The following is a 16,286-nucleotide window of genomic DNA, read 5'->3' as shown; positions in this document are numbered from 1 at the left end:
GTGTCCTCGTCAACCTTTAAAGTCTGATTGACGGCCTCAATGAGACTGTCCACCATCGCCTGATAATCTGGAGAGTCCAGATCAAGTGGCATGTCGGAATCGGACTCAGAGTCCTGGTCACTGTAAACTCCGGGTGAGGGGGAGTGGGAAACGGAGCCCACGGATGCCGAGGCGCGAGAAGGCCCGGGAGACGGGTTAGGGACTCGTTTTCTAGATGCCTGTGGAGTTTTTGACAGAGAACGACCCCTGCTGACTGACAAAGGAGGAGCCCTCCGCCGAGGTTACTGACCCGTTCGTGTCCCGGGCCTACACTTACCAGCGGTGTGCGTCCTCGGCATGGAGCCGACGCTGGAGAAAGGTGAAGCGCAAGACCAGGGCTCTTTGCATAGCTGCTGTAGTGTGGACGGTGCAGGGTGACCCTCCATCCACCACTCCGTTGTTAGAAAGGTGGAGCGGAACCATCCGCCTTCCTTCCACTGTTTATCAAGGGCGATGCAGTGGGGGCTGCACGGACTCCTTAAGTGCCTCTGGAAATCCTAGGGGTTAACTCCCCAGGATGAGACAGGGCTGTTGGTATGGCACATGAAAGGGTGGAATAAGCCTGTATGCAGTGGGTGGTACATGGAGGCGACTCTCCGTGTTCCCATCTGTTGTCGGTGCGGGGAAAGTGGTACCATGAAGGGATCCGTCTCTAAAAGAGATCTCAGGCATACTGTAACAAACGATGGAGGAGGGGGTATGTGGAGGCAACACTCCACATTCCCGCATGTTGTAGGTTTGGGGAGAGCGGAGCCCTTAAGAGATCCGTCGCCCCCTGTAATCCTTTGAAAAAAATTGGGAAAAATAGAGAAAAAAATAAAAATAAAGTATAGATGTGGTCTGAAGATCAGAACACATGTGCCTCCTACTGACACTAAGTTTGAACTGGTTCGGCTGGAGCCAGTGTGTGGGTGTATACTGCAGAGGAGGAGATAATCTTTTTGTATTTACTTAGTGTCTGCCTCCTAGTGGCAGCAACATAACACCCATGGTCCTGTGTCTCCCAAAAAGGAGAATTAGAAATAATCATTTGTGATCCCCTGCTATCCTGTCTGTATACTCTTCTTTCTTCCTCCTCTGAGCTGTGATTTGATCAGACCATGTCCCTGTATGGTCAGACACGTCCATCACACAGTACATAGCAGGGGCACATTTATAAGATTATCTCAGCAAAGGAACATTTTATTTAAATACATACAATATTATTCCAAGATATGCTGATTAACATTAAGGCCGGAGTCACACTGGCGAGGAATACGGGTGCGTGAGAGGCGCAAAAAGCACGCATTAGACACGGACCAATGATTCTCTATGGGGTCACTCGCACCAGGCGTATATTTCTCCTCCGTATCCTCCGCTCCGTGCCACTCGCAGCATGCTGCGATTGTCAGCGTACTACGGCCGTTGTACGCCAATGCAAGTCTATGGGTGCGCAAAAAATACGGATTACACACGGACCACACGTGTGACTTGCGAGAAATACGCACCAGGTGTCTTTTAGCAAAGCCGGGAATTCAGTGCGCTGTACAGTAAACTCACACTGACAGTTTTAATAAAGAAATGAAAGAATAGATATAGACACATAGAATACATATATATATATATATATATATATATATATATATGTATATGCATTCTATGTGTCTATATCTATTCTTTCATTTCTTTATTAAAACTGTCATAGGGCTTCATTATATGTCCATTTTGCAAGCCTGCGAGAAAATCTCACCATACGGATGCCATACGGATTACATACGGATGCTGACACGCGCAAAATACGCGACCACACCTTGATTACGGATGACATACGGAGCACTGTTTAGGGGTCTGTCATCCGTATTACGCATGTAAAATACTGACCGTATTTTGCGCAGGTTAGTGTGACTCCAGCCTAACTTTTCTTGTTGGAAAACCCCTGTTAATGTATTTTACTGATCAGATATTTATATCTAACAAGCAGTCTATGCCTGCCTGCATCAGAATTGATGTCTCTATGCCCCACCATTGCCCATAATACGTACCTTCTGACAAAACACCCAGTGGGTAGAGTGGAATCCAGATGGTGTACCTGATCCATGTAAGCAGCTTCCAATGCACGTCTATGCAGGCCAACATGTAGAACGGATACCTGGGGACAATGGTCAAGAACATCGGCTCACATGCAGGGTTTAAGGACTTCTGGTTTAACACTGGATCAGTAACAACGTATGATTTTTGGAATAGCCCTTTAATTAATGAGCTGAATAGATCTACCTGAAAATCTCAATGATGCTCCACACATAAAACACAAAGAAAACCACTCCGTTGCTCTGCATTTCATCCAACTGCCCAAGAACGATAAAAAGTATGAAATTTCTTCCCATCACCTAAAAATAAACAGAAAATGCACTTGATAATTGCACGGTGTAGTCCAAAAGCAAGGGACAATATAGAAAGCATAGGCACGCAGGTAAGACAGCTGCTGGCAGAACCTCTTACTGGAACGCTGGAGGCAAAACAGACGGCCAAGGCAGCTTCTACATGCACCCCACTAAAGATGGCCACACTAACAGACTAATTTTTCGACAAGGAGTAAGCTCTGTGGGAACGAGTTAATAGATTCTTCCATTTTCGAAAAACTAAAATATTGGCCTCTCACATTGTTAAAGCACAGGCTTTACAGATAGCTCAAAAATGGATCTTTTTCCAAAAAGATCATACATGTTCATGAGAGGATTAGGATTAATAACTAATACTAGTGATAAACCATTATAAGCAATTTTCTGAAATACATGATGAGCAATCCGGGAGCTTGGACCACGACCGATAGGGCCCTTTGGAACTGCTCAGTTAATGAGAATCTGATTTTCTATGGAAATCATCCCTCAAATAACACTTTCCTTAAAAGGGGGTGCGGGGGTGTTTCCCCACTAAAGACATTTATTATCTACGTAGGATAGCGAATACATTTTGCCTCCATTCACTGAGGAGCTGTAGTGTGAAGCATGGACCACCACTTGCGTTCACAGGGAGCAGACAAGACCAGCGCTTTTGGGTCAAGCGGTCAGCAACCTATCACTTATCCTAGGATTGTGGAAGCTCACCTCACATTAACTTTATGAAAACCAAGACAAATTTGTACGATCAATTTTCATACAGATCCCAATGACTTGACTTATAATGGACTACTACATCCTTGCCTTTAGAAATGCTGAAACCCCTGCAGGAGACCTTAAAGTGTGATCAGAGTCTTGTGATCAGAGACTTGACACAGATCAAATCTTTGAGCATTACCAAAGGGGCTTTCATTTTGCTAATTAGCGTCATGGGATTCACAGATTTTACACATGATGTACATGTAAGAAGGTCATTGGCCATACACATACAGCTCACGCACGGAGACCAAACACACCCATGTCCCGAATAAATTCTTACAGGATACCATAGGTTATATGGGTTGTTCCTTATGATTTTGATGGGTGTCCGACACATTCAAAGAAATAGGAGCTGAGCTTTATGTAACCAGCTCCATTCACTGCTTAGCAGCCATTACCGAGGTTTATATCCGGCCGCCACTGGAGCCGATATCTAATCAATGGGGTACTGGCTATAAGACCCCTCATGTCCCCCGCTCCTATAATCACTGGCTTATCACAAGGAAAAGACATCAATGTCAATTTAGTGGACAACCCCTTTAAAACGACTTTTCATTGGTATACACCGGTGTCTCTCTTGGATACCCAGGATCCTAGGTCCCTCCATGAGAAATGTACTATACGTGTAGCGCTGGCCATTATCACCGCAGTCGCGCTCATAATACCTGGATCAATGCTGGCACAATTCCCGTTTTCACCAATCCTATTAAGGGATTTATAATCTCCAAAACAGCCAGAGTCTGGCAGAAATACATCATGTCAGACATAGTGTGAAACGTGTCGTAGAACGAGTCTGAAAGCAGAGACAGAATAGCCGGGATTAGTCACAAGCTGCACGCTGGAATACAGAAGATGAATTCAAGCAGAAACTCTGTAATATATGGAATGGTGAGACCCAGATCTATAACACTAGATTAGACTCACATGTAGTACATATATGGCGGACGCCGCTGCCCAATTACTTCACAAGGGAATGGATTTCCTACATATTCCCCATTATCTGCTCGCGCCTCTTGAATTTACATATTTAATATATACAATTACGTTAATTAACCCGGTCATCATGGCTTACAGCAGCACTAATAAAATATTCCAAATGTCCAACCTTTCCTTGACCGCAGTTAATATCCGTAACAATGCCAATACTTTACTTTTTTCCTACTAGCGGGGACTCTGCGAGGACCCCCAGTAGTCACTGAGAGGCAGAAATCAATGGCTTTCTGAAACATAAGGTGATTTCCAAAATACCTTTCCTGCCTGTCCTGGTATTGGCCATAATGAGCACGGGATGAGGAAGGAGAGTTCACCGGCTGCCCCCTCTCCTTGCTACACTGACGGCACAGGAGTCACGGACACTTAATGCCCCTCCACCACTTATAACACTTCACTACATTCAGTAAGTACACAAATATTGGACGCTGCGCTCTATAATTGTGAAGTGTTCTCCAGGATACTGGATTGTGGAACGATGGAACACATCACATTCTTCTCCCTCAATGAGATGCTTACTTCCTTCAGCCATTCTTTCCCCCTTGTGGTGCCGTCATTTAAGAAAACTTCTAAAAGGTCACATCATAGAAACAGTTGAGAAGTATAGGTAGAGTTCAAAGTGATGAGACCCCCGCAAACAACGAATGAATTGCTCTGAACTGAGATCTGCTCCTTCCGCTGCCATCAGACAAAGTGCCTCCCTCAAAACCAAAATTTGAGACATAATATACATTTTTTTAATGATAGTGACCCTTTACATCAGCGCTATATGACCGTTAAAGGGAATCTGTCACCCCATTTTTGGCCTATGAGCTGCGGCCACCGCCATTAGGAGCTTATCTACAGCATTCTGTAATGCTGTAGATAAGCCCCCCATGTAACCTGAAAGAGAAGAAAAACAAGTTATATTATACTCACCTGGGGTCCGGTCTGATGGATGTCGCGGTCCGGTGCCTCCCATCTTCATACGATGATGTCCCCCTCCTTGCTTCTCCCTCGGCTCCTGCGCAGGTGTACTTTATCTGCCCTGTTGAGGGCAGAGCAGAGTACTGCAGTGTGCAGGCGCCGGACCTCTCTGACCTTTCCCGGCACCTGTGCACTGCAGTACTTTACTCTGCCCTCAACAGGGCAGATAAAGTACACCTGCGCAGGAGCCGCAGCAGAAGTAAGAAGGAGGACATCATCACTAGAAGATGGGAGGCGCCGGACCGCGACACCCACCGCCCCCGCCCCGCCCGGTAAGTATAATCTAATTTGTTTTTCTTATCTTTCAGGTTACATCGGGGGATTATATACAGCATTGCAGAATGCTTTAGATGAGCCCCTGATAGCGGTGGACGCATCTCATAGGCCAAAAATGGGGTGACAGATTCCCTTTAAAGAGAATCTGTCACCAGGTTTTTGCTATGCTATCTGAGAGCAGCATTTTGTAGAGACATAGACCCCGATTCCATCGAAGTATCACTTACTGAGCTGCTTGCTGTAGATTTGATAAAATCACTCTTTTCTCTGCTTAAGATCCACCAGTTCGCAGAATGCTGCGCTCTGTATAATAACGCGCACATCAGTGATTGGCAGCTTTCTGTGTACAATGTTTACTGGCAGAGCTGCCAATTAGTGGTGGGGGCAAGGTTACACAGACCAAGAGGACCACATGGCACAAAACTACAAGTCCTCTAATGATAATATCCTGCTGATAAAACACCAATTTTATTAAAAACTACATCATGCGGTCCAGTAAGTGACACATCACTGGAATCAGGGTCTCTGCCCCTACATCATGTTGCTCTCAGCTTAAATAGCAAAAAGCTGGTGAGATTCCCTTTAAGGATTTAATCCATCAGTCACTTGTTTAATTTTAGCTGCCAATCAACTGATTGCTCCCGTATTGACTTCAGAAACCAGTGCCAAGAACAACAGATTACTGCCAACAGATGGGAAATGTAGTACTACATCATTCTAATGTAATAGATGACTGGGCTAGGGCCACCATGAGATCACTCAATATAAGTGGCCCCCTACTATTATAGCTCACTGAGATGGCCCTGACCCGTTAAGAGGGAATCACGTTCCATTTCATGGGTGTTCATTTTAGATTGTCTACAGCTGTCATAGTGCATTTAGGCCACATGACACTGTCCACCCAATTAAGAATTATATTATAAGAGAATGTAAAAATCAAAATGCATTGTCAGGTTTTTCAGTCCCCCTAACAACTGGTAATAAGCTGTTTTGCACCTAGCAAATATTGACTCATAAAAATGTTGTTAAAGTGAATCTGTGGCCATACTTCACAATACAACTTATATATAAACTATACATCACTTAAAGCAAACCTGTCAGCAGGATTTTGCTAAGTAAACTACAGGCACAATCAGGTTGGTGATGTTATACTGATTAAAATGATACCTGGGGTGAAGAAATCTTTCTTGTGGTTCTTGTGAAATCAGTGTTAGAAGTTATCAGTTAATTACGAGGGGCGATCCAAAAGTAATGATAATCGGTTATTTCTATTGCACACAGAGATTAAAATAAAATGTTTTCTTCTCTCTTAGGTACCCACTAGTCCAGGAAAAAAAAATCACTTAAATAGGTCACGATTCCTGGGAGCTACATTCATTAGAATATGAACTGCCAAGGAGTGAACATCAAAATGGAAAAAAACGAGCTCAGAGCTGTCATCAAATACCTCTGCTTGAAAAAAATGTCTACCAAAGACATACACAGCGACTTGGTGGAAACATTGGGGGACTCTTCTCCTCCATATTCCACAGTTGCACGCTGGGCCAAGGAATTTAAGCTGGGAAGAACATCGACGGAAGATGAACATCGCGAAGGACGCCCATCCACGTCCCTCAATGAAGAAAACGTGAAAAAAGTTGAAGTTGTGTTGGCAGATCGAAGAGTGACTATCAGGCATGTAGCTGAGGTCACAGGGATCTCATATGCCAGTATTCAAAGAATCCTTGCAAAAGAATTGCATATGAGAAAGGTCTCCGCGCGTTGGGTGCCAAAAATGTTAACTGACGAGCAAAAGAAGAAACGAGTTGACATTTCAATAGCAAATCTCGAAAAGTTCCAAGCAGACAAGGAGAATTTTTTGTCACGTTTTTTGACCATGGATGAGACCTGGATCCACCACTTTGATCCCGAAACTAAACAACAATCGATGACATGGAAACGAGCCGACGAACCGACGCCGAAGAAATTCAAAGTGTCAAGCTCAGCAGGGAAGGTTATGGCGTCCGTTTTTTGGGACGCTGAAGGAATTATTATGGTGGACTATTTGGAGAAGGGAGCCACTATTACGGGCTCCTACTACGCAGAACAAATGAGAAGATTGCGGGAGGCTATCAAGGAGAAAAAGCGCGGCAAACTGCAGGCTGGAGTGCTGTTTCACCAAGATAACGCACCGGCTCACAAAGCTGCAGTTGCCATGGCTACCATTCAAGAAGCGGGCTTTGAACTGGTGGAACACCCCCCCATTCGCCAGATCTAGCCCCCAGTGACTTCTTTCTCTTTCCTCGGCTCAAGGAACACCTCCGGGGCAAGAAATTTGACGACAATAGCGACGTGATAACCGCTGTTGGGGAGTTTTTTGAGGGTCAAGATCAAGAATTTTTTTCGAAGGGAATTCTAAGTTTAGAAAAGAGATGGACTAAATGTATAGACTTGTTAGGAGACTATGTAGAAAAAAAAAAACAATTTTGACTATATTCATTGTGTTTATTATTGATTATCATTACTTTTGGATCGCCCCTCGTATATGCCTGTGCTCCGGGGCCGGACTGTAGGCACAGTCTGATCTTCATGCTCTAAGCCACAGAAACCAAGGAGAGACTAAGGAAAGACCTGTCCACAGGCCGCCCCGAAACACAAACAGTCTGTCTCTGTGATGAGGAATATGTTTGTGCTTCAATATCATAGAGTGATGATATTGACCACGATGTATAGAACAACCTTCCTTCAAAACATGTGTGAAAGTACAAGTACAATTATACCTAGAAGAATTGATGCTGAAGGCAAAGGGCGGTCACACCAAATATTGATTTTAGCACATGATCATCACCAATGTTTAGTTAGTATTTCTTTTTTAATTCCCGGAACACCAATCCGTCATGCTTCGCTTTAGCAATAGGTAACTTTTAAGGATTATTATTTCACATGCTAATAATTTGTTCTTAATTTTTATATTGGCAAAAAGACTTTTTGGTTCAGCTTTAACAAAGCTGCTACACGTGACAAGCACTGGGTGCTTCTCCGCCTACGTCCTTGGACCTGGTATTTGTTTTTTATTTAACCAATGCATTGCTGGCCACTCGTGTCATGCTTTGTAGCACTGACGGAACATTATTTGTTTCTTTTATATTTGATTCATGATTGACCGTTTCTATTCTAATAGCTGTGGCGACATATATTTTCTATTCTTGTTTGGAAGCGCTCGTCCTTCTTGGACTGATCGTGATCTCTGTATGTTGCGTTATGATTTGCACATTTATCTCTGTGTGCAAAATATGATACTTGGTTGATCGCAGTACGATATCATGAAAGGCAGGTTCACACAAGGGTATAAGAAATCATTCAGAGTAACGATCATCTGCCATGTCCCATTGGATAACATTGGTCTAAGTGCGCTCTGTTTTTTTTCACGGATAGCACTAGAACTGAAAATATAGTTGTGTGAACAAGCCCTTATTGTATAACTAGATGGAGGCCCGATGCTATCACATCGGGAGGGCGGTAATGTCACTATGGGGGCAGGCGTTGCGAGTCTCTCCCCCCCATGTGCTCACCCACCTATCCACTCTCTCTTTCCCCATGTGCTGACTTCTACCGTCAGTGCTCTCTTCTTTGACCTGTCTACCCCATGTGCTATCCCCCTTGTCTGCTGTCTCTCTCCTTCCTGTGCTGTGTTCTCCCCTCATGTGCTGTCCCGTTTGAGCTGTCTCCCCCCTGTGCTCTGTCTCGCTCACCCCTGTGTGCTTTCTCTCTCCCCCATCTGCTGTCTTCTCCTCTCATGTCATCTCTCCTTTGACCTGTGTACCCCATGTGCTCTCCCCCTTGTCTGCTCTCTCTCCACCACTGTGCTGTCTTCTTCCCTCATGTGTTCTCTCGTTTGAGCTGAGCTCCTGAGCAGGGGAGGAAGCAAAAGACAATACTGACATTACAGCAGGAGATCGCAGAGGATACATTTTGTGAGGTAAAATACTGTTTAAAAACCAGGGCTGTGGAGTCGGCGTTTCGGTGCTCATTTTGGTGGAGTATAAAATGGACCGACTCCGACTCCTAATATATATAATAAATTGGGTACAGTAATTCAATGCAGGATGTGCTGAATATTTTTTCATAGGAATTTGGGAAAGTTAAGAAATGTCCTATAAATGACTGTTCTATTCCTGATCTAAGGCTACATTCACACACAGCGTTTTTCCTGCGTTTTTTGAGGATACGTTTTTCAGCTGCAAAAGCAGATCAGCTTTTTAAAAAACGGCATCACCTGAAAGGTTTTTGAGCTCATAGATGCTTTCAATAGCAAAAGCAGATTAGAATTCTGCTCTATCCATCCATCCATATCTGTCTATCCATATCTTATCTGTACCAAAAAGAATGAAAGCCGGATAGCACACAGACTAACACTCCTTTTTTTTTTTTTTAGCACCAGTCAGATACACCTCATAGCTGCCCAAAAGGACGCCCAGGACAGGCATTACTCGTCTTCAGTAACACATCAACATCAATTAATAGTTGGAATAAATAGACTGCATTCATCACCACATCTTCTTAAGGTGCAGGCTTTATTTTCAAGTGTAGGGGTGTGCAGTATGAACCTCTGCAGCAGCTGAGGTGTGCAGTATGAGGTTCTGTGGAACAATATGAGGTTCTGCCCCCCCCCACATTTGATCCTGGCTACTCCCATGGTGTGAATGTAGCCTGAGGATCTAGGCTTTGTCTTAGCTGAGATAAGTCATAGTGTTATATTATATATATATATATATATATATATATATATATATATATATATATATATATATATATATATATATATATATATATATATATATATATATATATATATATTTTAGCTGAAGAGTCAGGCGCTGCCCGGGCATAGTAACTAACTGTGGTTAGTTATAACAAATTATAATTATCCTCCATCCCATAGTCCCGTGCCCATATACCAATCATACATATCCTCCATCCCATAGTCGAGTGCCCATCATACATCCTCCATCCCATAGTCCCATGCCCATTTACCCATCATACATATCATACCATAGTCAAGTGCCCATATATCCATCACACATCCTTCATCTCATAGTCCCATGCCCAAATACCCATCATACATATCCTCCATCCCATAGTCCGGTGCCCATATACCCGTCATACATATCCTCCATCCCATAGTCCAGTGCCCATATACCCATCACACATCCTCCATCCCAAAGTCCCGTGCCCATATACCCATTATGACATCATCATCACCATGGCAACCGTTATGACATAACCGTCACCATTGCAACCTATTAAAACATCATCGTCACCATGGCAACCATTGTGACAGCATCTTCGCCATTGCAACCTATTATGACATTAGCGTCGCCATGGCAAGCATTATGACATCATAATGAGGGGCGGGGCTTGCAACCTATGACATCAGCGTCACCATGGCAACCATTATGACATCATAATGAGGGGCGGGGCTTGATACACACACACTTTTTCCCCATTATGTAGATAGGGGCAAAATTGTTTGGTGAATTGGAACGCGCGGGGTTAAAATTTCGCCTCACAACATAGCCTATGACGCTCTCGGGGTCCAGACATGTGACTGTGCCAAATTTTGTGGCTGTAGCTGCGACGGTGCGGATGCCAATCCCGGATACACACACACACACACACACATACACACCCACATTGAACTTTATATATTAGAATATACATATACAGTACAGACCAAAATTTTGGACACACCTCATTCAAAGAGTTTTCTTTATTTTCAGGACTATGAAAATTGTAGATTCGTAGATTCACTCTGGAGGCATCAAAACTATGAATTAACAGATGTGGAATTATATAATTAACAAAAAAGTGTGAAACAACTGAAAATATGGGAGGATGGGAGGAATAGGGCTTAGTGACAGCACATGTGAAAAAGACTTGGGTATACTAATAGATCACAGACTGAATATGAGTCAACAATGTGATGCAGCAGCAAAAAAGGCAAATGCAATTCTAGGATGTATTAACAGAAGCATACAGTCTAGATCACGTGAAGTCATTATTTCCCTCTACTCCTCTTTGGTCAGACCTCATCTGGAATATTGTGTCCAGTTTTGAGCACCACATTTTAAAAAAGACATCAACAAACTGGAGCAAGTTCAGAAAAGAGCGACCAGAATGGTGACCGGTCTGCAAACCCTGTCTTATGAGGAAAGGTTGCAGGATTTGGGATTGTTTAGGCTGGTTTCACATTTGCGTTTTTTTTCGCGGTAATTTAGCGCTAAATAGCGCATGCGTTTTTTTTCCCTATACTTTGCATGGGATGCGCTTATGTGCGCATACACATGCGTTTTACCGCGTTTTACCGCGCATGCGTTTTTTTGCGGTATGCGCTCGGGCGCACAAAATGCAACTTGTTGCATTTTTTGTGCGTCCGATTTGCCTCAAAAAAACGCATGCGCGCGCAATGCGTTTTTTTACGCAAGACACCCATTATAAGTCTATGGTGAGCATATGTGCGCATTGGCATGCTTATGTATGCGTTTTTTTGCACATGTGTTTGTTTTTTTACCATTAGTTTAGACAATGGAATTTAGGGGTTTGGGTAAAGTTAGGGTTAGTTAAGGGGGTTTAGGGTTAGGGTCAGGGTTAGGGTCAGGGTTAAGTATGGTTTGGTTAAGGGTTAGGGTCAGGGTTAAGTATGGTTTGGTTAAGGGTTAGGGTCAGGGTTAGGGTTAAGTATGGTTTGGTTAAGGGTTAGGGTAAGGGTTAGGGTTAAGTATGGTTTGGTTAAGGGTTAGGGTCAGGGTTAGGGTTAAGTATGGTTTGGTTAAGGGTTAGGGTCAGGGTTAGGGTTAAGGTTAAGTATGGTTTGGTTAAGGGTTAGGGTCAGGGTTAGGGTTAAGTATGGTTTGGTTAAGGGTTAGGGTTAGGGTTAAGTATGGTTTGGTTAAGGGTCAGGGTTAGGGTTAAGGTTAAGTATGGTTTGGTTAAGGGTTAGGGTCAGGGTTAGGGTTAAGTATGGTTTGGTTAAGGGTTAGGGTTAAGTATGGTTTGGTTAAGGGTCAGGGTTAGGGTCAGGGTTAGGGTCAGGGTTAGGGTTAAGTATGGTTTGGTTAAGGGTCAGGGTTAGGGTTAAGTATGGTTTGGTTAAGGGTTAGGGTTAGGGTCAGGGTTAGGGTCAGGGTTAGTAAAGTCATGGTTTGGGTTAGTGTGAGTGGCCACCTAATGTTGGAAAAAAACGCAAACGCGGTAAAAACGCACTAAAAACGCATACAAACGCTTAAAAACGCTGCGTTTTTTTCATGCATGCTCATAAAAATGCTTGAAAAAAACGCAGCATTTGTATGCTTTTGTATGCGTTTTTCAATGCGTTTTTTTGCGGGAAAAACGCGCTGCAAAAAAAAGCAAGTGTGAAACAGGCCTTAGTTTGCAAAAAGGAGATTTTTGTGTACTCACCGTAAAATCTCTTTCTCTTAGCCTTTAATTGGGGGACACAGAACCGTGGGTGTTATGCTGCTGTCCACTAGGAGGCGACACTATGCATAATCTGAAAAAGATTAACTTTGGCTCCTCCTCTGCAGTATACACCCCTGGACGGCGTCAGCCTTCTCCAGTTTTGTGCAAAAGCATTAGGAGGAATATACCAGAAACATAACCATGCTTGTAAAAAAAGGCTACTATAAACAGGCTCAAACAACAATATGAGAACCCAACCGTAACAACGGCCCGCAAGGGCAACAGGGTGGGAGCTGTGTCCCCCAATTAAAGGCTAAGAGAAAGAGATTTTACGGTGAGTACACAAAAATCTCCTTTACTCTGTCGCCTTATTGGGGGACACAGAACCGTGGGACGTCCCAAAGCAGTCCCTGGGTGGGAAGCAGTGGACGAATATTGTGCTGACAGTCCTCTAGACTTGGGGTACTGCCGTCTGCAGGACCCGTCTACCCAGGCTCGCATCCGCTGAGGACTGGGTATGCACTCTGTAGTGTTTTGTAAATGTGTGCAGGCTAGTCCAAGTGGCTGCCTTACACACTTGATGTGCTGAGGCTTGATGCCGAATGGCCCAAGAGGCCCCTACCGCCCGCGTAGAGTGTGCCGTGATACCGGCCGGAAGGGGAGAATTGTTGAGGCGGTAAGCCTGTTGAATGGTGGACTTGATCCACTTAGCAAGGGTGGCTTTGGAAGCCGGTAGGCCCTTGCGAACGCCTTCTGGAAGAAGGAAAAGTGAATCAGACTTCCAGAAGGGAGCATTCCTAGACACGTAAATACGCAATGCCCTGACAAGGTCAAGCGTATGCAGAGCCTTCTCTACCCTATGAACGGGAGCCGGGCAAAGAGACAGTAGTGATATTTCCTCATTGAGGTGGAAGCTGGACACGACCTTCGGAAGGAAGGATGGTACTGTACGAAGAACCACCTTGTCCTGGTGAAAAACCAGGAAGGGTTGTCTGCAGGAAAAGAGCTGAAAGTTCAGACGCCCTGCGTAGCGAAGTGATTGCCACCAGGAAAAACCACTTTCTGTGATAGAAAGCGGATTGAGACCACCCTAAGGGGTTCAAAAGGAGGTGACTGTAGTGCTGTCAAGACCAGGTTGAGATCCCACGTCTCCAACGGACGTTTGTAGGGGGGAACCAATCGGGAAACCCCTTGGAGAAAAGTCTTCACTTGCGTCTTGTTAGCAATACGCCTCTGAAAGAGCACTGAGAGCGCTGACACCTGGCTCTTCAGCGAGCCCAGGGATAGCCCGGCGTCCAGGCCTGACTGAAGGAAACCGAGGACCTTTGGAAGAGAATAGGGAAGTGGAATCTGCCCACGAGAGTCGCACCATGTGAAGAAAATCTTCCAGGTACGATAGTAAATCCTGGCTGGAGTTGGCTTTCGAGCCCTGATCATGGTTTTAACAACGTCCGGTGAAAAACCTGCTTGGGTCAAAACCCAGGTCTCAATGGCCACGCCGTCAAATTGAGAGCCCCTGAGTTCTGGTGGAAGAACGGGCCTTGTGACAGGAGGTCGGGACGTGTGGGGAGACGCCAGGGGGCGTCTGCTGTGAGTTGCACGACGTCGGCGTACCATGTACGCCTGGGCCAGTCTGGAGCGATCAGAATGGTGGGAACACCCTCTTGTTTGATCTTCCTCAGGACTCTGGAGATCAGGGGGAGGGGTGGAAAAATGTACAGAAGCTGGAACTGGGTCCAGTCCTGAACCAGGACATCTGCTCCGAGCGACCGCGGATCGCGCGTCCTGGCCATGAAATTGGGAACCTTGGCCTTGAGATGGGATGCCATCAGATGCACGTCCGGGGTCCCCCAACGATGACAGATCTGACAGAAGACTTCGGGATGGAGAGACCATTCCCCCGAGTCCATTCCTTGTCGGCTGAGATAGTCGGCTTCCCAGTTGTCCACACCCGGAATGTGGACCGCGGAGAGTACCGACCTTGCAGCCTCCGCCCATTGTAGGATACGCGTTACTTCGGTCATCGCCTGGATGCTGCGGGTGCCGCCTTGATGGTTCACGTATGCCACTGCCGTGGCATTGTCTGACTGTACACTGATATGAGAGTCTGCCAGCAAGTGATGGAAGGCTTTCAACGCCAGGAAGATGGCCCGAATTTCCAGGATGTTGATGGGCATGGTCGATTCCCTTGGTGACCACCTGCCTTGCGCTCTGATGTAGGTGCACCGCGCCCCAACCCATAAGGCTTGCGTAGGTGGTCAAAACCTTCCATTGACCGGAGAGAAAGAATTTTCCCCTTGCAAGCGAGGTTGGCTTGAGCCACCAGTGCAGGGACCTCCTGGTGTTTGCTGATAACCAGAACTCCCTGTCGAGGGAGAACGGATTCCTGTCCCAGGACTTGAGGATGGCCAGTTGAAGGGGTCTGAGGTGAAACTGGGCAAATGGTACCGCCTCCATTGCTGCTGCCATCCTGCCAAGTACTCTCATGGCATACCGGAGAGATCTGGGGGACTTGCGGAGGAGTGTGTGAACTCCCAGACAGACAGCCAGTGCCTTGTCCCTGGGGAGGATCACCAGACCCTTGGAGGTGTCGAATAGCATCCCCAGGAAGGTCAGAGACTGACTCGGGGTAGTCGAGGACTTCTGTAAATTGACTAACCATATCAGGCGCGTCAGAGTGTCGATCGTGATCAAGATGTTGACCTCGCAGTCCTTGAGGGTGGGGGCCTTGATGAGAAGGTCGTCCAGGTATGGAACGACTACTATGCCTCTGGAGTGCAGAACGTCCATGGTAGCTGCCATGACCTTTGTAAATGTTCTGGGAGCCGTGGCGAGACCGAATGGGAGGGCCACAAACTGGTAATGGTCTTGGTTGATTGTGAATCTGAGAAACCTCTGATGGGCGGGAGCAATCGGTATATGCAGGTATGCGTCCTGTATGTCTATGGAGGCAAGATATTCTCCTTTTTCCATAGACGCAACGATTGACCGGAGGGATTCCATGCGGAAGTGACGAACTCGAACATACTTGTTGAGTTGCTTGAGGTCTAGTATGGGTCGGACGCTGCCTCCCTTCTTGGGCACCACAAACAGGTTGGAGTAGAAACCTCGGAAGCGCTCTTCTGCTGGGACTGGCACTATGACTGGAAAGAAACCGCTTGACGGAAGGCCTGAGCTTTGAGCGGGGATTTTGGAGGGACAGAGGGAAAAAACCTGTGCGGTGGGCTGGTAGTAAACTCGATTTTGTATCCTGAAGACACTATTTCCTTGACCCACTTGTCTTCTGTAATAGGCAGCCAGACCTGCTGAAAGAGTAGCAGTCGTCCGCCTACAAGTGGGGTGTCTTCCAGAGGGCATGAGTCAGGATGAGGGAAAAGTCTGAGGTTTTCCTCCTTTAGGTTTTGCCTGGCTTGTCTTTGATTGCCAGTTCCTGTCCGGCCTCTG

The 16,286-nt window shown here is 45.6% G+C and overlaps 1 protein-coding gene across 1 annotated transcript in view; it reads right to left on the bottom strand.

Annotated features, from left to right (window-relative positions):
- Positions 1 to 16,286, bottom strand: part of HACD3 (3-hydroxyacyl-CoA dehydratase 3) — a 69,589-nt gene that overhangs the window by 21,799 nt on the left and 31,504 nt on the right. The window contains exons 7-9 of the mRNA XM_073568872.1: positions 3,839 to 3,966; positions 2,293 to 2,405; positions 2,061 to 2,167 (exon numbers count right to left, since the gene is read on the bottom strand). Of these exons, the coding sequence (XP_073424973.1) occupies positions 2,061 to 2,167; positions 2,293 to 2,405; positions 3,839 to 3,966 (348 nt within the window). The remainder of the gene's footprint in view (positions 1 to 2,060; positions 2,168 to 2,292; positions 2,406 to 3,838; positions 3,967 to 16,286) is intronic.

Source organism: Dendrobates tinctorius, unplaced genomic scaffold (assembly GCF_039654945.1).
Source record: "Dendrobates tinctorius isolate UK_male_01 unplaced genomic scaffold, ASM3965494v1 ptg000022l, whole genome shotgun sequence".
Taxonomy (NCBI): Eukaryota; Metazoa; Chordata; class Amphibia; order Anura; family Dendrobatidae; genus Dendrobates; species Dendrobates tinctorius.
This window is presented reverse-complemented; position numbering and strand designations above follow the sequence as displayed.